General features: G+C 47.9%; 3 protein-coding genes across 4 annotated transcripts; all 3 read left to right on the top strand.

Moving 5' to 3' along the window:
* The first annotated feature begins 52 nt into the window (after positions 1-52).
* Positions 53-13,956, top strand: LOC122392019 (exocyst complex component 3-like). Of its 2 annotated transcripts, none has more exons than XM_043386437.1 (15): positions 53-516; positions 3,678-3,791; positions 4,084-4,212; positions 4,664-4,859; positions 5,193-5,325; positions 5,773-5,957; positions 6,342-6,431; positions 6,886-7,011; positions 7,344-7,526; positions 7,882-8,051; positions 8,226-8,343; positions 11,181-11,333; positions 11,562-11,818; positions 12,180-12,321; positions 12,692-13,956. In XM_043386437.1, the coding sequence occupies exons 2-15, from the start codon at positions 3,682-3,684 to the stop codon at positions 12,932-12,934; spliced, it is 2,235 nt and encodes a 744-aa protein (XP_043242372.1). In that variant the 5' UTR covers positions 53-516; positions 3,678-3,681; the 3' UTR covers positions 12,935-13,956. The 2 variants fall into 2 exon arrangements, with proteins under 2 accessions (XP_043242372.1, XP_043242371.1); XM_043386436.1 differs by having other exon boundaries at positions 327-516; positions 3,659-3,791.
* A 773-nt stretch (positions 13,957-14,729) lies between these two features.
* LOC122392024 (glutamate receptor 2-like) lies at positions 14,730-16,070 on the top strand. The gene is made up of 2 exons (XM_043386442.1): positions 14,730-15,569; positions 15,879-16,070. Exons 1-2 carry the CDS (start codon positions 14,730-14,732, stop codon positions 16,068-16,070), a joined length of 1,032 nt encoding a protein of 343 aa, XP_043242377.1.
* Positions 16,071-17,228: 1,158 nt separating this feature from the next.
* On the top strand, positions 17,229-19,093 carry LOC122392025 (glutamate receptor ionotropic, delta-2-like). Its single transcript, XM_043386443.1, has 2 exons — positions 17,229-18,029; positions 19,040-19,093. The coding sequence occupies exons 1-2, from the start codon at positions 17,229-17,231 to the stop codon at positions 19,091-19,093; spliced, it is 855 nt and encodes a 284-aa protein (XP_043242378.1).
* The last annotated feature ends 4,169 nt before the right edge of the window (positions 19,094-23,262 follow it).

Genomic DNA, 23,262 nt, shown 5'->3' on the forward strand with positions numbered 1-23,262 from the left:
AACTGCTGCTAAATATTAAGTTCTGAATATGTAGAAACTTGATATTTTTTCTGTTATTGACATTTTAAAATCCACTAAAGTTAAGATGATTGAGCTTCATTGTCTATTCTCAGATGAAAACCGCACATTCATAGCGTGAAAATTTACTTTATGCTGTGATATATTGCTTAATATCTTTTAAGTACTTTCAAGAATATTGCAGTAAATTTAAAACAATTTTCTCCAGAATGTCTTCAGCGCGCAGTTTTTGTACTCATAATACCGATGTTTTTCAAGCTGTTCTATCGGTTCTATTTGGCGCATATTCGTTCAGTAAGCTAGTATCATCAAATCAGCGACCGACACTTGCATCGTGGGCTCTTCGAGCGAGCAGCTTTGAACACAATATCCTTCAAAATAGCATGCGGACTGTACCGATGGCTGGGTGTATTTTCACCAGATTTTTTTTATCTATAGAAAAGTGAAAGGCCTCTCGTTGTTGATATTTCCATAACGTTCAAGAAGAGGATACGCTGTGTAAGTTTTTGATTTATTTTTTATTCATTTGCTCACGTTTGTGAGCAAAGCATAGCAACGTAGCCACGGTAGCCACTGTGGTTATGCTAGTGGCCCCGTTCTATAGCCTTGGTGGCCCCTAGTAGCCTTAGGCCTTTATAAAGAAAGGAAACTGGTGTGACGTGTGACTGCATCTGCCGGCTACTAACACACTTTCTTTGATGCTTTGCAAGAAAGCAATCTTTCTGTCACCTAAGACATCTGCTGTGTAAAGGCAAATTTGACAATTTTGGGTCAGAGGCCATTAACTCATAGTCAGGTCAGAGGAGGTCACCAAAACATAATCAGGTTGTCTTTGCACGGCAGAATTAACCTACTGTGTATGAGCTGAGGATGAAGTCCCCCTTTGCACCCTAGGCTCAAAATGGAATAAAAACCTCACCATATTGTCATGAACCATATATCAACCTATCAACCTAACCAATGGATCATACGATTATTTATTGCAATGCTAAACAAATTAGGTAGGTACCAGACAAGCAGAAATAACAAAACCCATTCTAACCTGACCTAACGTTTCTTAACCCGCGCACTGACGGGGGTCTGCGCCAACTTAGTACCGACGGGGGGGGGGGGGGGGGGGGGGCGGATGACCGCCCCCCTGAGATCTCGAGAATGAAGCAAGATAGCGACAAGCGGTAAACGGCATCGGATACGCACGGACAAGGTCTACAATTTTTACTAAGGTCATTTTCAGGTCAGGTCAAAGATGACGTCACAGGGGTCGAAAAAGTCAAAATGGCGGCGCTAGATATCGAGAGGGTTTTTCTCAAATAACTTTCGAAGTAGTCAAGATAGGAACAAACTAAGGGCATCATCGTGATCCTCTCGTCAATCCGCATCGAATGATATATATGTTGACCTCGAAAGGTCAAGGTCAAAGGTTGAACTCAGGTCACGTGACCTCGAGGTCATCATGTATATCATTCGATGCGTCTTGACGAGCTGAACACAATGAGACCATCCGCGCGGCTGTATCTTGTTCCTGTAAGGAGTTATTGGCAAAAAAACCTTTGGTGACCTTTGATGACGTCACATGACCTTACAGCTGCCCAACAGCAAAACAGACCTCAAGGTAGTGAAGGTTGATCGTATGTGAAGTCATGTATGGTATATGGGGCCATTCCGACCCGTTTTAGTGGTAAAAACAGGGAGTTGATTTTTCCCCCATTGACTTGTAATGGGGAGGTCGCGAAATTGACCTGACCTTAGGTCACCGACATCAAAATTCCGATATATACAAATTGTAGCTACTAATGACCTAATAACATCCTGCGACTTTCAAAGGCCTCCGACATCTACTGTAGCTCTGGCACGGTGACAAAGTTGCAAAAAAGTGACTTGAGGTTGGGTCATTCAAAGTGACCTGGTGAACTGACCTTAAAAGTTAGGAGGTTCAAACTTGCACACCATGTGTAAAATTGATGAGAGAATAGTCATACCAAATTTCGCGGCGCTACGCGCCGCGGTTTTCCCGCTATCCGCGAAAAACCTCAGGGGGGGCGGATATCCGCCCCCCCCCGTCGGTGCGCGGGTTAACATAACTTTACCTGACTCAATGTGTGGTTGGGTGTAACTTATAAATGTCCTGTGTAGAAAGTAGTAGAAGTATTGATATGTGGTCTCAGTTTCAGGTTTAGGTTCAGGTTTAGGTTATGAGCTAGGAGTAGACACTGTCTATTTGGTGCTCATATCGTGGAATGCACTAATCAGAGGATGAGCTTTAGTGGTCGACTAGGGTAGCCCAATGTCGGTCAAGTCTCTTCTTGAAGGCACTAGTACTTGGTGCTGACACAACATAGTCTGGCAGCTCATTCCAAGGGGTGACTACTCTGTTAGCAAATGACATGTTTCTGAAGTGGTGCATTGACCGTCTTTTCTTCAACTTAAATCGATGACCCCTGGTTCTTTCATGGTCTTGAAATTCAAAGAATCGTTCTGCATCTATATCAACTTTTCCTGTTACAATCTTGTAAGTCTCAATTAAGTCACCACGCTTGAGTCGATCTCGCATGCTCATCAGATCAAGCCTCGTCAGCCGTTCTTCATAGGGATAGGCTCTAATTTCCCGTACAAGCTTGGTAGCTCGTCTCTGAACTTTTTCAAGCTTTTGTATATCTTGAACCATGTGAGGACCAACCGCAGACAGGCAATAATCTAGATGCGGGCGAACATAAGTGGTGTACAAGGACCTGAAGTTGTTGACATCAATATTTCTGAAAGACATTTTTAAAAGCCTTAGTGCAGTCATTCCTTTCAGTGCCGCAGCTTGGCAGTGGCATGTTGCTTTCAGGTTGTTGGCTACAATCACGCCCAGATCACGTTCGTGAGTTGTAGTGCAGATCGTCCTGGCTTCATCATTACCTTTCATGACATAGTCCTCTGCAGGGTTCATATATCCACAATGCATGATCTTGCACTTTTCAACGTTGAACTTAAGCAGCCACTGATCTGACCATTCAGATAGCCTGTCAAGGTCTGCTTGCAGTGTTGCACAGTCCTGTTGGGTTACTATGTCTTTGAACAGTTTTGTGTCATCTGCGAACAGTTTACAGCCACTCTGCACCAGGGTTGGAAGCTCATTGATGTAGATCAAAAACAAGGTCGGTTTCCAACCTTAGAAGGATGTGTTGTTTCTTTTATGTGTCTGTTTTTTATGCATTTGTTTTGTGAATTTCTTCAGATTTTAAAGGTTATAAAGAGAGGAAATTACTGAGCTCAGCACTTACAGACCAGCTCCCATCAGCCCATTATTAGCAATTTAGCATTAATTCCAAGATTGTTATTGAAATTATAGCCAATAAGTATGCTTTGTGCTGACCTTTGACTATACCTTGCCATATTAAGTTACATCAAATTCCAACTTATAGGAATGCTACAGATATATATCATCCAGACCTTTCAACACTGCATGGGTCATCTTGCTGCAATGCTTAGTTTTTTTAGATGATATAAGTCGCACTTAATCTCTCACATAACACTTCACAGTCAGTACTCTAACTCAGTTGTGTTCAGCTGAAGCTTAACCATATATGTACTCTGCCCCTGGGATATATGTTAATCCTTTAATAGATAAGAGTCCAATCTAGCACTTTGGTCACAGGGATATTCTCAATTTACAGCAAGATGGATATTGACCAGCTAGAAGCAGAGGCCCAGCGGCTGGCACTGCAACAGGTTGCCAACATGCTGCAGCGGCCCGACCAGCTGGAAAAAGTTGACCAATATAAACAGAGGTAGGCTGTCACCTGTTCTTTCTTGTGAAATTATATTTGCTGGTTCCACTAATCAGATTTTCCTGCATTAAATTTTATTCTCATTCTGGACATTTTTCTTTTGTTAGAACAAAAGTGAAAAGTTAGCAGCTCTCTGCTGCCTTCTAACTTTACCAATATGTCAGTTATAATATCTTGCTTGTGAATTTTACTAGACTCTTCCAAGGCAAATACCTACCTAATTCTTATGCACAAGATTTGGAACTGATGTCTGGTGCACAATCGACTCACATTGGCATTGGTTCTGTCACAGGGTGATCAGGAAGAAGAACTCTGTTGAGGCCATGCTGAAGACAGCGATGCAGAGCCAGCTGGATGATGTGAAGCTGGGCCTGAACCAGTTGCAGGCAGCACTGCATGATATTCAGGAGTCCAGACAAAGGTACAAACCTCTGCTGGAACTTTGAGGGCCCAAATCAATCCTTGAGTGACTCACAATCCTTCATAATGGCCTGGAACTGATTGCCTGTATATTTGAGCACTCTCAGACCCAGTCAGGCCCTGACTGCAGTTCCAACTTCCAACCCCCCAGTGAAAGTCATGGCCACAAGAGCCTATGGCTCAATTAGGTATGTGTCTAGTCCCCCAACTGGTACCTATCTACCTTGTAAGTACGAGTACACCCTCAAGTACAAGTTTCCTGTCCCCATCTGCTGTAATTACCTCCAGTCACCTCACAACCCCTGAGCCTCTTGTCATCCCTGTGCTACTTTTGTGCCATTGTCACTCTGCTCTCTTACCGCCCCTTGTAGTTTCTGACCCAATGGTTTTCCTGACCCCTGTTGTCCCTGACTTCAGCCGATTCTGACCACCCCTCCACCATCTGACCTCAGTCTGCAGGAGATCGAGGCGGCGCTGGAGGAGGTGCCGGCCTTACTGCCGCAGTTCTCCGAGCTGCGAGAGGAGAGTCGCCTCCACCAGCAGTACGAAGCAGCCGTCTGTACCATGGACTTCACCCTGATGATCGACAAGTTTGTGGAGCGCGCACAGAAGGTCATGGATCAGGGCACCCTGCTGGCGGCGCACAAGGTCAGTCGGCTGGCCGGGGTTTGGTGGCTGGTGATGCGCCGGTACACTGGTCGGAGGGTATGGGGCGTCTGATGGCTCACATCACTAACTGAGAAGTGTGCAGATGGTGGGATGGCGCTCGCTGGCACTCTCGCATTATGACCCAATGTATGGAATGCAAGTATTTTTTTTTTTGCTAGAGTTGTTGCATTGATGGGTAAATGAATTTTTGCGGGTAGGTGTTGCACACTGTTTTGATCAGACACACATGAGGTTACTATCGAGCTATCCTCATGCTCTGTGAATAGTTACCAGTCAGACATTGACACTCCTTTCTCTGTGGTGTCGCGGCAGTATCTGATTGAGCTGGAGCGGACGCGGGACCGTCTGTTGATCGACCTTCTGCGGAAATTGGGCGGTCACAGCAGTGAGATGGAGCGGCTCAAGGCGCACTTCAAGGAGGTGGAGGCGCTCTCCGACCGGCTTGGTAGGTCGTTCGGGCTCAGCCACCGCGGGTGCGGTCAAATTGGCTGATCCACATACCTCGAGTCACTGAATCGCCGCCTTAAGCACGATGAACAATAGTTTTAGACGTAATGTAAAGTCTGCAGTTTCGAATCATCCCTAGATATATCGGAAATAGTTAAGACCGTTGGTTTGACGTGTTATCTCCCGATTTGTATGAAAAATGTGACGTCTAGCTGCAACCTAATCATGTCACCTGTTTCTGTGGGCCGAGTTGCGTGGGCTACAGCCGATCTGATCCCTTTGTCGTCGATGTGTCCGTTGGACTGATCGGACTCTGTGCCTCATAGATGACTGTATTTTCCCGGTCGTGCATTCGTCCGTATTTCACTCTGTCTGATTCTCAGTGCACCCCATCCAGGGGTCGCTGCATCCCCACCGCCTTTGACCGCCTCCCCCATGCCTCCAGGTAAGCAGCTGTGGCTGAAGCTGAGCCGCACACTGGCCACTGTGCGCCGTGAGCCGCAGGAGATCGTCACCGTACTGCGTATCGTCGAGCGGGAGGAACAGGCGGACGCTGAGCTGCGTGACGCCCTGACCACCGACTATGTGCCGCCGGGTCGGCCCAAACGCTGGCGGCAGCGCGCACTCCAGGTGGGCTCACGGCAGCGCCGGCTGGGGCTAACGGGGTCGGGGAGGAGTCATGGAAGAAAGACTTGTCATGGCACAGTTCAAGGTTAAAAATAATCTTGCTACTGACGTTATTAGGCTGGGTTAGGAGTTCTAAATGTGTTAGGGTTTGTAATTTGGGAGGAGAGGTGGGAGCCATGAACCGACTGCTAATCTTTATATGGTGTTATATGAATAATGACTTATGAGTAGGCGAACATGAATAATGAAAGGCGAAGCCGAGCGGCTAATCATGGACAGTAGATAGGATTGCAGTGTCGAAGCATCGAATCGCTTGTCACCCAACGACATGCTGCACGCTTCTGAGGCTAGACGATCAACCATAACCCTAGCTGACATCTCTAACAGGTTTTGGAGGAAGCCGTCAACACCCGTATCGAGGCGAACGCCTTCGAGAGCCGTGCCGACAACAAGATGTGGCTGGTCCGACATCTGGAGGTGAGGCTCGGGCGTAGGGAGTTCCGAACTGCGGTCTGTTATAATGGATGAGCGTTTTAGTAGTGAGATAACATCTGTTGTTGTTGTTGTTGTGTCCCTTGGCCCCGTCACCGGGGCGTAGTCGACCGACTCTGGTATGAGCGAAAGCCGGCGGCCAAGGCCGCCACCGCGTCGTCCTGGCGTAGGTCGGTGGGTTGGCCGTAGGTGTTGCCTAGTGCGTGGAGGCGGGCCCCGCACAGGCACGGGCAGCGCAGCAAGACGTGCTGCTGAGGTGAGCGTCGGCGTCCGGTGGCTATTTTGCAGTATCACGAAATGATCATGATCGTGACTGCCGTCGCTGCTACCTAGCCTTGTTGTTGTATAGTGCTGAGCCTGACAAATGATATCTCTAGGTGAAATACCCATCAGATGGACCTTTATGAGCAGTTACCTATCATGTCACTCTTCCTACCAGGTCTGCAGGCTGCTCGTTCTGGAAGACCTGCAGGTAGTGAAGAAACTCTGCGTCGCCTGCTTCCCGCCCCACTACGGCATCCTCAACACCTACGTTAAAATGTATCACACCGCCCTATCCAAACACGTAAGTTTGTTTTCAACGACCAACACTGCAACGAAACTCGTGGTTATTCCCTGGGTCGATGCATCCGGTGTTAAGGTCTGCTGCAGGGTGGCATTTGAGTGTGCCTTTGAATGTTGACAATCATGTTGATAGACCGTGTTTCATATCGCATGCTGTTAACACACTTTTGCTGTTAAAGTGCGCAACTAGTTCGTAATACGTTTACTTTATCGACGATACTGCAGGACCGGGCGGAATGATTTGCCAGAGTAGTTGATCGATCGAGGCCTGCTAAGCCTTAACCTCTACGTCTGCTGATGTTCCTCGCTTACCTACATCGCGCCGCCCAACAGCTGATGGAGACCATCTCGTGCGGCCTGGAGGGTAACGAGTACTTCACGCTGCTGTCGTGGACGCAGAACACCTACCTGGGTCCGGAGCTGCTGGGCCACCCGAGTCTGGCCATCAGCACCAAGGCGCTGCCGCCGCTGCTCGACCAGCATACGGTCGATACCCTCATCAAGGAGTATGTGGAGGTGGGTGACGGTCCGCGCAGGCTGCCGAATCCGGGCATAGGCTCAGTGTTATAGACGCCGCCCCTGACCGTGATAAAAGATGATTCCTTTGATAATGTTATGAAGGAGAACGTATAAAGAGAAATGTCGTTGATTTAAGTTATAAGAAAACCACACTGCTTTATGAGGTCAGTATGCCGCGCAGCGTAAGATGGTAAGTGCACGGGCTAGGTGGGGGCTTGCGTAAGCTTAGAAGTTATTACACGGTAGGCCTATCGTATTATGTTGTGATAAGTGTTCACTAAAGTCTGGGTAAACATCTTTTTCGTACAACACGTGAATTCACGCTCAGCTACATAACATTTTGCACCTGCAGAAAATCGAGACTAACTACCAGTCGTGGCTGGAGAAGACGGTGGCCCAGGAGGTATCGGACTGGCGCCGGGACGTGCCGCCCGACGCCGACGGAGACCTCTTCCAGACGGCCGCGCCGCTCATCGTCTTCCAGATGATCGATCAGAACCTGCAGGTGGCCAAGTCGGTCAGGTCAGTGGCAAGTTGCGTGACCCAGACAGGTCATTCGCGGGGTCATATCGTAATTGTCGCTTGGGTACAATTATGCGACATTGTTTTTGGAGACTCTGATATCGTGTTCCAAAAACAACCGTTGACATTGTTATTGGAGTATCCTATCTGACATTGCTCTTCGGTGTCCGACAGTGACGACTTTGCCATGCAAGTGTTGTCCGTCAGTCTGTCGCAAGTGACCAAGTTCTGCAGTGACTATCGAGAAGCCATTGTCGCTTACAAGGGCCAGCACTTTACCGACCGTAGTCTGGTGAGAAAGCCACAATTGCAACGCATTCTCATTGAGTGGTTTTCTGACTTGTCTGGTGTGCGAACTTTATTCACTTTTCCGTAGTGTGGTGAATGTGGCGAGTATTTCAAAGTTTGTCTATTTTACCGAATGCCAGTGTTTTCCACATCAGACGGCCATTTCTGCCGTCGGGAGGAAAAAGCCGTATCTGGGGCACTTTTTCGAATTGAAAATTGTTCAGGAGAGGCAAAAACGCGTTTTTTGTTATAAAATTCGTTAACTTTGCTCAATAAAGAAACAAAACATACTGCAGTGATCGGAAAGAAATTTTACATCCAATGAAAGTGGTTATAAAAGGGAAATTATTTTAACCTAACAGCAAAAGGCGAAAAACTTTTTTGCTTCCAATTCAACCCCGAGTTTGCAGAATCTTTCTTTCACGAAAAAAGCCGTATCGTGGAAGAAAGCCGCATCGTACGAGACAAATGAACAATACTGTCATGAAAAAAGCCGTATGTCTGATACATTGGTTAACCGATCGGGAATAAAGCCGTATCGCCATTTTTGTTTAACCATATTGTCGTCAAAAAGCAGTATCATCGGTGCATGGTATTGACACTGCATATGGTTCATAAAAGTACTAAAGCAGTTCCGCTGCTGGTTCCGTCCCACTGCTTCAGTTCTCAAGTATGGATATTTAATTGAACGTTCAATACAAAAACAAACATGATACCCATTTTAAACTACATCATCCATGCATAATCCCATTATTGTCGTAACTTTAGGCTCTTGGATTCTGATTGCGCAGGGTGCCATCAAAACACAGCTTGACCAACCGACCAGGGACGTAGCCAAGGGGGGCACAGGGGCCATGCCCCCCTCTAAAGGCGAAAAATAAAATAAAACTTAAAAAAATAACCACAGCTGCACCACACCCCAAAAGATAGTGGGCCAAATCCGAGGAGTTTTCCTTTTCTGGAGGGGCACGACACTAGGCCGCGACCTGTGGCCCCTCCATGAGCAAAATCCTGGCTACGTGCCTGCAACCGACAAGGGGAATCACGAATGCTGTCTTTGTACGGTGCTTCAATTTTCGATTACACTGGACTCCAGAGAGTTAATTCTGAGCCACCGATATATTCGGAGAGATGAGTGTGCCGGTCTGCCGCTGCGCCGGAGCCACGGCGACAATGTCGAGAGAACCGAGATAGTGTAGTTTCCCATCGTCGATCTGCAGACCTAAAAGCACTTCAAGGGGGCAAGAGACGATTAGTGGGAATGTTGCTGATTAGCTGGACACAAGGTTCCCGGAAGGAAAAGGGACGCTGTTAAGTCACGTGGTGCGCAGCTACAAGCACGGAACCGCCCGGCTCCTGAACCAAAATAGAGGATGGTGTAGAACTTCAGGAATTCCCGTAAAGAAACTGCATCTACAAAGCCTGTGCGAAACATCTAGGGCGACAGCACTGTGCCGCGGCTGAGGGTGTAAGCAAATGCCGCCTCATTGTCGGAGATCGCTAGACTGCTGAGAGCTCCACACGTCTGCGGGAACGACCTTTAGAGGGCGCACCCTCAATGTGCACTCGTATTCACAGGGCTCTGATTATAGCGCCTACTGCAACAGAGCAGAGGGCTATTCAGTACGCCTTGCTGCATCCTCCACCGGCCACAGCTGTGCTGGAAGGCTCTGGGCAGCTGCCCGTAGAATATGGCAATGTTGGGCTTGTGTGGGTGCTACAAGGTAGCCTAAATTTCCAATATGATTGAGCATCATGGGTATGAGGGAGCCGGAAAGAAGACGGTAAAGTCATTGACCAGGAATGGAAGTGACAGGGGATGACGGTCCCAAAGATACATGGGCGTGGTCACAATTATCACAATGAATGTGACGAGGTTGGCAATAGCAATCGACCTTTCACGGTATTCAACTACATCTTCAACGGTTTTACGACAAAGATTGTAGGTCGTCGTACTAAGCGTGCCGGCTACGAGTACGAGCTGCATGTCTATTGTCTATGATGATTACCGGGTCGAACTTAACATGATGCTATTTTGGTTGTGGGTTAAGGTGGGGACAGGGAGGCCAAATTAATCATGGGGGAGGCTGGGTCGGGTATTTTTTATTGGAATTTTAAACGAAGTTGGGAAAAGAACGGTCGGATTATACTAACGCTCCCGGCTGGTTAGCACATACATCAAAATACTGAATGCCCGGCACCCTGCTGACACCACCGAGCTGGCAAAGTTCTGTTGGCTTCAAACTTCTCAAGTTCACTCCCTATTTTATTTCAATTAAAATTCCCCTATAAATGGTCACATATTGCTACGATCACGTAGCATGTTTGTGTAAATATTCAACTGTTCCGTCCAGGATATGCCGAAGCCATGCTAAATGAGTAGATACGGCTTTCTTCCAAACTGCCTGGACCAACGATTTGGCTCATATTTCACAGGCCACCATCAAATAAAAGCCGTATCTACAAGATACGGCTTTCTTCCTGACTTATCAGTTCCACATTCTTTGTTTGAAATTTTGTATAAATGCCGTATCTGCCGAATTTAAGGATACGGCTTTCTTCCTGCGTGTTTTGCTATCCCTGATGTAACAAATCCGTTTTTGAATTTTTATATTATATATAATATTTTCATTTTTGAGTGTACACATGTTTGAGCAGTACCATTAAACGCATCATGAAAAGAGCTTTCCAACGATATCAAAAACGAAAAATCGATAAAAATGCGACTTACGGCTTTTTTCCTCCCGACGGCAGATTTAGTCTACTGATATTTCGGCGGCTTGTTTGCGAGCCTCCTGACGTATTGACAGATGACATATGCCCTCTGTACCTATGCCGCAGATCCGCTACTTCACCCACTACATGATCGCCATCGTCAACAACTGCTCCAGCATCATGGAGCTGGCCAAGCAGACCCGGGACCGCTACTGGAAGCCGCTCTCTAACGACTACGGAGTGGCGCGCTCCCTCGAGACGCTGCTGTCGACGTACCAGGCGAGTCTCCCCCCTATAACGCCCTGCCGACCCGTCTTCAGTGAGTACAGTTCATTGCCGTCCCAGATGTGTACTGAGTGCTGCAGTGTTTGTTCTCCCCCGTGTCCAGCATCATTTTTCCCGACTCTCTATAGGTAACGCTTTGCCGACCCGATTCATTCACCGATTCATTGTTGACGATTCCCCCGTCCGCTGACATTCCCCCCGCCTTGCCCCTTCGGTCATCAGAAACTAGGCAACGACAGTGCCGGTTTCCTGCTGGAGGAGATGGCTCTGGACCTGGAGCCGCACTTCCGTGACCTGCTCACCCGCCGGTGGATGGGCTCGCCGGAGGCGGTCAACACCATCTGCGCCACCGTGGAGGACTACTGCCACGACTACGTCCACCTCAGGCCCGAGACGTTCGAACAGACGGTGGCTGACGCCCTCCAGATGATCTACCAAAAGTATCTGGCCGCGCTGCTCCAGAAGAGAATCACCTTCAAGTGAGTGAAAGAGACGGTGCCCGAACCTAATGGCTGGCTGTTTTTGTTGAGGGTACGAGGCGGATAGAGTTTAGCTCGTGAGGGGCATGAGAAAGACGTCTTCCATGTCTGGATGCTTGGGTAGTGCAGCTGATGTCGGGGTAGGGCTGAAATTGAGCTGATGCTTGGACTGAGTTTGCGATAGTGGGGTCACTGATCGTCCACTTTTAGCTGACCATCGAACGCCCACCGTCTACTGGTCCATCTCTCTCACCCATTATGACTGAGTTTGACTAAGGTCCATTGAGCTTTCACTTTCCACTGACCATCGAGTCTGAGCGCTGTCCACTGTCCACTAATCCCTGACCGCTCTTCCCGTCAGGTCGCCCGAGGAGCGTAAGGCCGGCGCCGACAAGATCGTCTCGGACACGTCCCAGCTGGTGGAGACGTTCGAGCGCATCTCGCCGGCCAGCGTCTCTCGCGAGGAGGACAGTCCGGACGCCATTCTCCGAGCAATGACCGAGGTGAGGTCCGGGCTGTGGTTGGCGCCGCCTCCTAGGGCGTCTGTCAGACACACACAGTCTCTTGTATTTTATCTCGCACAGGTTTCCCCGCTGGTTCGTCTGGCCGATCGTCTTGCTGGTCAAGTTTCATCACCGCCTTCCCAGTACGTTGCTCCGTTCGGTTTCCCCGGTCCGTCTCCCCTGTCCTCCCCTCTAGCTCGCTTGAGCTCTAGTTCGTCCCCTAATTCATATCCCCTTTTATGCTTCGTTTACCTATCCAGTCAGTCTCCCATCCATATGTCCGTGTGCTGATTGTCTTTGCAGCCGTTATGTGTGCTAACCACTGCGGCCTACACTCATGTAACCTCTCCTCCTCCCACCCTGCTCCCAGGTGCTGCGTGTGGAGGACGCAGACCTGCTGACCCTGGAGCTGCACGGTCTGCTGCGCCACTGTCCGGACGCCAGCTCCGACCACCTGACCGGCCTGCTGCTGCTGCGGGGCGACCTCGGACGGCTCGAGGTAAGACAGCGTGTCCAGCAGCTTCTGGAGGCCGCCCCGCCGTCCGGCGCGCAGCCCGCCACCACTGTGATGTCGCAGGTGCAGCTGCCCAGCGGCCTGTTCCAGTTCACCTGAGCTGCGGGATTGTCCGGCCGGGCGTGGATCGAGAGGGGTTCGGTGTGTGAAGAGGACAGATGGACAATGTGCAGCCACTGCCACCATTATGGCCCGCGAAGAACCGTTTGTCTGTCTGCTCCTTCTCCTGAGGGTATGGTCGAAGAACTGAACTCCAGCCGCCGTGTGTACACATACGGGACTGCTATCAGCTGTGCGGAAGTTGGTTTGCTGAAAAGAAGCAGTGACCCTATTGTGATCACCGATTCCGTCAAAATGCTCGGCTTTAGATGTCTTGGAACAGTGGAGCTGAGAATTGAAATGAACAGTGTATGAGGTATATCAAACTGTGGTATCTGATGGATGCTTCCTGTGCTTGAACGGCATTCGTATGATTATTACCGGCTATGACTGTTGCGATTACTATTCATGTATCTGAGTCTTTGTATAGATTGTTTATTTGAGATCCCGGGTTTTGTCTGTGTTGGGCTGATCTTCAGAGCCTGATTAGTTGTTTCGTAAAGTGACCACCGCTATATGTGATGGACGCTGACCATTACAGATGTAAGACCTTATTTTCTTATATGACCGATATGTGTGTTGAGAGCTGACCAATGTAGGCTAAGCCCACGTTATGCGTGGTGCACGGTACAGTACACAGTTAAAACGTGTGAGTGCTAAGCAACGTGTCTAGATTATTCAGTGCTTGCCCTCTTGCTACCACAATTGGTAAAAGTAAAATAAAAGAAAATAAATTTTCACACGTTATATGTGACCGCATTCTTTTGAAAAGTTTTTAGCTCGAAATTAGAATTGAAATGTCTGAATCTTGTTCTTCGTTGTTTTATCACTGTCTTATATCTTGGCTATCATTCGACCCGCATTGCAATATATATTAAACCGCGAGTAGGTAGATAGACGTCAAATCAGTTTAACGACATCTGATAATTTTCTCTCTTTGCACGTGAAGGCTGAAGCAATTGTAAACACTGTCTACGGTGCGGGATAAGACCAAATAATATATTGTGCTTACTATGCTTGTATCGGGATATTTTGGACAGTGGTACGATGTGCGAATTGTGTGAAAATTTTTGGCCCGCGTGATTGTGTCTATTGAACAATGGGTGTGGTCGTTCTCAGCTAACGTATCCGGACAATGGATCGTCTTTTTCCATCTTTGTATCGTCTTTCCAAGCCAGATAGGAAGCTGAACTTTGGCCATAGTGGATGTTTTCGAACCGGGCATACGAGTACATACATTCGAACGGGCTGCTGTACTCACGAGTCACGATCTTGCATTTAATAAGAAGTTGGAGTGTCATTCGCTGGGAGATTCACTGATGCCATATTTTTCTAAACGCCTGATACAACTAGGCTACAGTTAAAGGGCCATGTTTTACCTGCTTTATAATGCCGAAACTTTTACTGAAGCCGGCGGTTTTATGAGTAGTACAATAATCTTGGGTTTTATGACTGCATGCTCCACAGTGTCATACCATAGCCCACTGCACATGTATAATTTAGCCTCTATTGGTCATTTGCGAGGAGTCGAACGGATGCGCAGGCAATCACGGCCGTCCCTAAAGACCTAATAGACAACAAAGTGCTGGTAATCACTAGTACTGGGAAGGGATGGATGCCGGTGCAGTACGCCCAGGCTTTGGTTGTTACATAAGCCAGTTAATAAGTGAATAGTTGAGCGGGACAGGCGGTCCGTGGTGGTCCAACACTCCGCTGTCAGTGCGAGGAACGGCTGGCCGTGTCGAGGTCGGGACAGTATTACAAACCACTGTCCCGAGATAGGCGGCAACTGGTGATGGCCGGTCTTCACTTCGTGGGCGGAAACTGGTCAACGGAGAGTCACGATCCGGCCACGGAGCCAGAGCTGCGAGTCGCGGCTTTTCATGATCCTCCATTCATCTGGATAAACTCCAGCCATGATGGCGCTGTCACTTATGAGGGCTATCTGTTTGATGTGTGGAAGACCATTGCCCAGTCTCTGAACCTCCGCTACCGTCTGGTACCCATGCTGAGAGGTGGAAACTTCGGCCGACTGGACGAGAACGGGACATGGACTGGAATGGTGGGAGAGCTGGTCTACGGGAGAGCCGACATTGCCCTTTCTTGGCTATCAATGAGAAAGGACCGATCAGAAGTGATTGATTTTTTGGACGCTGCAGCTGTGGAAGAAGGCGCAGGTGCTTTTTACGTCAGCAAGAACCCGGATGATTATCTCAGCCTGGGCGTTGAGGCTTTCAGCTCTTTATTGAAGCCGCTTCACGTGTCGGTCTGGTGGATTGTTCTCGGTGCATTCTTACTGCTCTCACTGGCGCTGAGGTTCTCCATTCGACTGAGTAGGACCGAGGACAGGCAAACCAGCACAGAGATGACGTGGACGACCTGCCTGCTGTCTGTGTTCGGGTCGCTGGTCGGCCAGGGCTGGCCCTCGGTGCCCAGCTCTTTGTCCGGCCGTGTTATCACAATGCTCACCTGGCTCCTGTACATCATCATCGTCAACAGCTACACGGCGACAATGGTCTCTTACCTAACTGTCGTCGAATTTGATCGGCCTATTAGCAGTCTGAAAGAATTCCTTGAACGTCCCGACTGGAAGCTGGTGGTAGACCCCGGCCACAGTGTTTTAACTGACTGGAGAGTGAGCAAAGATCCATATGAAGTGCAACTGTACCAACGAATTATTACGAGGGATCGCTTTGTTCCTTACGAAACAAAGGCAGAAAGGGACCTCCATTCACTTGAGCCTAGAACACTGAGTTTCCTCAACATCAAGCCGATGTTCCGCAGGATTGGCAACAAAGCGTGCAAACTCATTTCCTTACGTGATAGCCCTATATGGGATAAGAAAAGTTACATGGTCGTCGCTAAAGGACTTGGCAATCTCAGAAAATCTATGAACCAGGTGTTGCTAAGAATGAGTGAAGGGGGCATCGTTTTGCGACTGAAGAAAAGGTGGATCCAGCTATCCGACGTGTGCACCGGTACCGGTGACGTGGCGCCGTCGCCGATCTCCCTGGGCAACTCGTTCGCACTGCTGATTATGATCCCCATCGCCGCTGCGGCCAGTCTGGTCATTCTTCTGATGGAGTGCCTCTTGTTCAGCTGCTCTTCAAAGCGAATAAAGCAGAAGACGGGATAGTGCTCCAAAACGACCTCAACACCCGATTAGAATTACGGTCAACCAAGTGGGGTCCGACACTGAACGTAACTCTTGACACTGAGCAAGTCGCTTACGTTTAGTGTTTACAGTGACCCTCAGGCGCGCGCCCTGACGAGTTACTGCATTTCCGGCTCGGAGCTCGATAATGCATCGGATATAAGGGAGAGGGGCGTCGTTTTGGACACGAAGCTCACTTTTGCACCGCACATCTCATTTTGACAACGTCGTGAGCCATGCCAACCCAACCGTGCTCCAGCTCCACTCATTTCAAACGGTCCAAAAATTAATGTTTAACGTCACGACTCTGGAAACGGCTCACTGTTCAAACATCCGTTTCATCCTGTAATATCAAATAAACACTGAGAAAAAAAATGACTCTATATGGGTCAAAACTCTTGAAAATGCTCCCCTGAAAACTCCTGAAAACCATTGATAACACCCTTTCAGCAGAGTTATTGAGTGTGTTCTAGGGTAACTTCGAGCCTTCCTCATTTTGCGAAAGAGTTTTCAAGAGTTATGGAATTGTTTTATACACCGTCGCTGCAGCCTGCAGCGCATCTATGTGCTGTGTTTTTCATTGGTCGTTTAAGGTGTATGTATAGCAGTTACAAAACTGCACATTGCACATTGTGCCAGCTTTAATGACGAATATCACTCGTTACGAAATGCCTCACTACGCCTATTTTCGCTGCAAAGGGTCACCGAGTTGGCCATGTTTTACGGCATTGTTTCCAGAAGTGTATGCTGTTGCGTTATCGTTTCTTTCGAATTGTCTTTAATGCATGCTGGCCGCTGCTTTGCGATGCCGGAACTCCCTCACGACTAATAGCGTCGGTTACTCGCGCGGTGTCCCACTCTTTAGTATGTCTATTATGGATGTCTACCATTCCCCGGAGGCGGCGGCACGATAAGTGTAGCACTCTACACCATTATATCTTCATGTGGTAATTTGCCCCTCAGTCGGCGCTGAGGAGTCGGGGGCGGGCTCGCGGCTCAGGCCGGTAGTCGGTGGTACACGCGCAGTACGGGTTGTTGGTGAGCCGGTGAAGGGCTCAGTGCAGGACAGTCAGTGGTACGAAGGATACGAGAGTGACACAGCACACAAACCACTGTCCCTAAGGGTAGTGACAGAGCGCGATGGCCGGTCTTCACTTCGTGGGCGGAAACTGGTCAACGGAGAGCCACGATCTAGCCACGGAGCCAGAGCTGCGAATCGCGGCTTTTCATGATCCGCCCTACGTCTGGATACACACCGGCCCTGACGGTTCTGTCAGTTATGAGGGTTATCTGTTTGATGTGTGGAAGGCCATAGCCCAGCCGCTGAACCTCAGCTACCGTCTGGTACCCGTAATGAAGAGACAGTTCGGACGGCTGGATGAGAACGGGACATGGACTGGACTGGTGGGAGAGCTGGCCTACGGGAGAGCCGATGTAGCCCTGACCTGGCTCCACAAAAGGGCGGACCGATCGGAGGTGGTCGAATTTTTGGACGCTGCAGCTGTCGAAGAGGGTGTCAGCACCTTTTACGTCAGCAAGAGCCTGGATGCTAATCTCAGCTTCAGCGCTGATGGTTTTAGCCCTTTACTAAAGCCGCTCCACGTGTCAGTCTGGTGGATGCTGCTCGGCGCGTTCTTACTGCTCTCACTGGCGCTGAGGTTCTCCATTCGACTGAGTAGGACCGAGGACAGGCAAACCAGCACAGAGATGACGTGGACGGCCTGCCTGCTGTCTGTGTTCGGGTCGCTGGTCGGCCAGGGCTGGCCCTCGGTGCCCAGCTTTTTGTCCGGCCGTGTTATCACAATGCTCACCTGGCTGTTGTACATCATCATCGTCAACAGCTACACGGCGACAATGGTTTCTTATCTAACAATTGTCAAAATCGAACGACCGATCAACAGTCTGAAGGAATTCTCGGAAAGATCTGACTGGAAGCTGCTGGTAGACCCTGACCATGTTGTTTTAACTGACTGGAAAGCGAGCAAGGATCCATATGTGGAGCAATTATACCAGCAAGTTATTGCAAGAGATCGTCTGGTTCCGTACAGCACCGTAGCCGAAAGAGACCTTCTTTCGCTGAAACCAAAGACACTGAGTTTCTTCAACATCAATCCATTGTTCCGTAGGATCGGCAACAAAGCGTGCAATCTCACCCGCTTGTATGATTTCCCTTTAAAGGGTGTTGCAAATTATATCGGCATCGCCAAAGAGCTTGATGCTCTGAGAAAACCAATGAACCAGGTTTTGCGAAGGATGAACGAAGGTGGCATCGTTTCGCGACTGAAAAAGAAATGGATTCGGAAGGCTGATTTGTGTCCCCGTCCAACCGAGGCGACACCAATCTCTTTGGTCAACTCGTTCGCGCTGCTACTTATCGTCCCACTCGCCGTCATGGCCAGCTTAACCATACTCTTGATTGAGTGTTTCTTGTCCACATACTCGGCAAAGCGGCTGAGGCTGAGTGCAAACCGGCTAAACTGGCAACGCATGAGCAAATCCGCCATAAATGTCGACAAGGACTTAGCATCGGCATCTGTTGATGTCTGAAATGTAGTGCACCTTTTTTGGCTGTCTGTGTTGCGCTGTACGTGACGTTCCGCGGATGATTCCTCCTCATGCCCCCCCCCCCCTCCACTAGGGCGAAATGGCTGAGACCGCCACTGGGGCGCGGGTTAAATATAAGGGAGTCAACAATTGGTTTCACTGTATTCGGCCTCCTATGTACCTATGTACATAGGAAGTACCTATGTATGTACCTATGTATGTACCTATGTACCTATGTACTCCTATGTACTATATAGTCCCTCCAACCATTTTCCGAATTTGTCACCCTGCGCGGTAGGTATTGCAATGTTTGACCGGAAGGGGCGTCGCCTTGCCACATAGGTCAGCCGCTCGGTCGGTCGGCGCTTATCGCTGTCCTTGACCGCGCGCCGCCCGTACTGGGGTAGCTGCACCGTCCACAGACGGGCGGGCAGACCGCCGCGCTGTCGATGCCCGCCTAACACCGCCGGGGTCAGCGGAACTGCAGCCGGGCGCTCGTTAGCGATTGTGACCGTTTGACTATCAACATATCCCTAACAAACACACTCGTAAGCCAAGTGCAGGGCAGTGCATGGCTGGAAGCGATATCACCGCGATGGATATAGGCGCGGGAACCGGGGGGGGGGGGGGGGGCAGTGGGGGCAGATTGCCCCCACAACTCTGGGGTCGTGGGGGCGGTGCCCCCACAGCTTTGATACGGAATAGGTAGGTACCACACTTTTTATGCAAATGTTTTCTTTTTTGTTGAAAAAATCAAGCCCAAGGGGTGGTAAATAAGTAGCCTAAAACCAGTGAGAAAACTAGATTTGTGGGTACCCTAGGTTGATATCTATCGTGGTGTGCCCCCCCCCCCATCTGGAAGTAGTTCCCGCGCCCTTGCGAAATGCGAATGGATGCCAAGATCGCTCAACGTATTGACATCCGACCATTGTTTTCTTTAGAACGGAAGGAGTGAGTTACCCTAACGATCTTTAATCTATCGTGAAATTGCACCGGGTTAATTTGATGCTTTTTTCAGAACGGCTATTAACTAGGCAAAGTCATATCACTCAACACAATCAATCGACATAATCATAAATAAAGTTGCACCTAAAAGTTAATAACATATTACCTGCAGCTTCTTTCTTTCACGTACACCATCGCGCGCCCGCACGCAATGCCGTTGGGGCCTCCTACGTTGGAACAAAAAGAGAGTGATTGACAGACGATATCCTATCGTGTTCCCGGTCTTGGCGAGCGGGGACAGTGGGTGAAAGATATGTAGGTACCAGGGTAGGTACTACACATTAGGTATGTATTGGATTCTGACGTTTTTTTTCTGCGGGATTTCGGCTCGCGTCGTAAAGTTCGTCCCATAGCAAATACATTGCGCCAGCTACACTGCCTGTCTGGTCTCCCGTGGAACGAAATCCCGCAAAAACCGAGTCTGAAGAAGAACCGAAAAAGTTAGATTTGCTTTTTTCGGTTTCTGTGGGATCTTGTGTTAGTGATGATCGACTAGAAATCATTGTGGTCAATTAGGTAGGGGGTCAAGATGGAATATGTTTTTAATTAGATTAAATTGATGAAAACAATGTGAATAATGATAAGAAGTATACTGAAAAAACAACATAAGAATAATAAAACAGCGAAAATGTGATTCTCAACTTACATTCTTCTAACTTCACGCATGATTGTCGGTTTGTAGCTGACGAATGATTAGGGGAAGCCGGGGGAAGCCCGGCATAGTAAGCTCTTTTTCATTTTTATGACATACCTTGCGTGATGTATAAAATGTTGATATCCTGTTGGCTAGATAAGTTAATTGGCCGTGTTGTCCCAAAAACTTGGTTTTGTGGAAATAGTATAAAGTTGCGAAATTAGAGTTTAAAAAAGTGTTAATTTTTCTGGGGTGAGCCCGGCATAGGGGTAACGCCGTCCACCTCTCCAGCGCTTTACAGCGAGTTGATGAAACCATTATGTCTTCCAAATATTGACGGAAAGTGTAAGTGTAAATTAAGGTACTGTTTAGCTCTGGACATCTTAGAGTTTATCTCACTACTGCAAGCTAGCGTCTATCACATATAGAGCACAGGTCGATGAAAATAATGATGCAAAATTGACAACAAAATGTGTATTTCAAAATTCCTTAAAATTTATTTTTTATTTACCTAACTGCATCAAATCCCTCGCCCGCACATGGGGGGGGGGGGTGGTTGCCACCCCCCCCCAGGTAGTCTTTCTGCTCTGCACTCGACATTTTTAGAGCTAGAAGGCTGATTTTTCGTATAGCTGCTCCTCTATCCTTTCTTGATGTCCACTGAAAATTTCAAGTTTCTGTGATTTTTGGTTTCGGAGATATGACCTTGTTTTTCAGGCCATGTCATGACCCAAATGGCCAATTCTCAACATCTTGCGTTTGCCATGGGCCTTGTGGGCTTTTGACACCCTGATTTCGGCCTTTTTTGCCAGTCTTACCTCCCACCTATCATGGAACATGTTGTTCGACGATGTACAGGGGTCAAGGTCAGGGTCAAGGTCAACCTAGGTCATCTAAGATAATTGCGTTTTAGGCAAGCTGAATTTACTTTTTGTGAAGTTTTTTGACTGCATTTTTGGTAAAAGCTTCTCAGATCATGATTTCATGTAATATGGACCCAAAAACAATCGGTGCACACACCAGTATACACACAGATACACACAGACATACAAACACATATAATTGACCTTGACCTAACTTGACCTGAAATGACCTCAGCAGCAAAATTCTGGTCGGGTAGTGTGACAAAGAGGTTCTAGCTGGCTTGGCACCAGAAAACAGCATCGTCATCGGTATTTGATAAGCAGCGCACTTGATATCCAACGGTGACCCAAAACAGCAACATTTTTTAGTTTGACCTGACCTGGAAGGTCAATGACTGACCTAAGGAGGTAAAACTGGGTATCATTGGATTCGTCTCTTCCCAAAGAATCTTTTTGGTCTTTACCGCTAAGCTCTATCTCCAACAGGAACGAAATGGCGCGGGGGGGGGTGGCAACCCCCCCCCCCCCCATGTGCGTTCTAGGATGGGAAAATGGCATGTGCGGGCGAGGGATATTGCATATCATTCGACTCGGCTGATGAAGAAGAACACAACGACACCATTTTTGAAGCTCTAGTTTCATCGTTATTTGCAAAAACGTAGTTTGACCCTAGTTGACCTTAAGTGACATGACTGTTCTTGTAGCATACAAACATAAACTTAGTCACTTATTGATATAAACTGATGGAGGGTAACTAAAAACCGTTAAAATGGAGCGGATATCTCCCATATTTTACAGTAAAAACCAGGCAAGTAATCGCCCTTCATCCATACCTGAAAGGCAGGCACTGGAATAGAGCGACAGGCCGAAGAGGCTTTGTCTCGGAAACGGGGTGGCCGGGCTTCCCCCGCGCCCGGGGTTACCCCGACTTCCCCTACTGTCGTAAATATATTCATGGTTACATGCAAAAATTTCAAAACAATTATTTGTTAATAGTTTTGCAAAAATACGAATACCGTAAAGTGGGGCTATTTGAAACGGATTTTACAGTTTTTGGCCTCTCCCTTTAAGGCGGTTCATATTTCTTATAGCATGTAACTTGCAAAAATGTAGTTCCCTGTGAGCTGTTTCATATAGGCGCATTTTGCTTCAGCTAGTGATAATAATTAAGGATATTTTGTTAGTTAAAGCCTGTCTCAAATAGCCCCATAGGGTGGGGCTATTTGAGACAGTTTTAGTTACGAAGAAATTGAAGAAAATTGGTCACGCTAGGGATAATTTTTTAAACGCCACGCGATTGGAAAATAAATTTTGATCATTCTGGCAAAAATTATTTTTGCAAAGACAGTTATATTTCCTTTGTATTCAATCTTTTCCTTTTTCGTAGGATGCTTCATTTCGGTAGGTTATAAAATTGCATCACTATATGCTAAGGCTAGCATAATATGATGTGACCCTTAACTTTCAAAATGACAGGATGATCATTAAGATTTAAGGACCATTTCAAAGTCAACGACAGTAAAATTTTGAAAAAAAAGTTTTCGTATATAACCCTGGTGGCGTGAAAACAGAGATACTGAAAGTCGGTGGGGCTATTTGAGACAGGCTCGCTACCTTATGAAGCACACTGTAATGAATCAAACGAGCTAAAATCTTTCCCAAAACATTTAAGTGAATGGTTTGCATGATTCCTTGTTCAATTGCACATCTTCGTGCGAAGAAATAACAGAAAAATGTTAAGCGGTTTTGATTTTTTGCCGATTTTCCTCGATCGCTGCATTCTGTATCAATTGGCCGGTTACCCTACCACATCAAGTACTTGCATAGGCTCACCTAACAGGACGTTCTTGTGTTAAGTAATCTTCAGTGGTGTTTTTGGTCAACCAAGGCAGACATGTGTTGATTGTCACTAAGCCAGTGACTGATGAAGCACATTTTAAGCACATATTCATCAGAATAACTAGTTTGGTCACCAGCTAAAGGGTCATTATGTTGTACTACGAACATGTAAATATTGCTTGCTGCTAAAAGTACCCAACATGAACCCACTGCACGTTTATAACTACGACCGATTCAGCAGTGCTGCTCATGTCGAACGTTCGATGCACTTCAAGTAGATGGTGATAAG

The sequence above is a fragment of the Amphibalanus amphitrite genome, unplaced genomic scaffold, assembly GCF_019059575.1.
Source record: "Amphibalanus amphitrite isolate SeventyFive unplaced genomic scaffold, NRLGWU_Aamphi_draft 000466F_arrow, whole genome shotgun sequence".
Taxonomy (NCBI): Eukaryota; Metazoa; Arthropoda; class Thecostraca; order Balanomorpha; family Balanidae; genus Amphibalanus; species Amphibalanus amphitrite.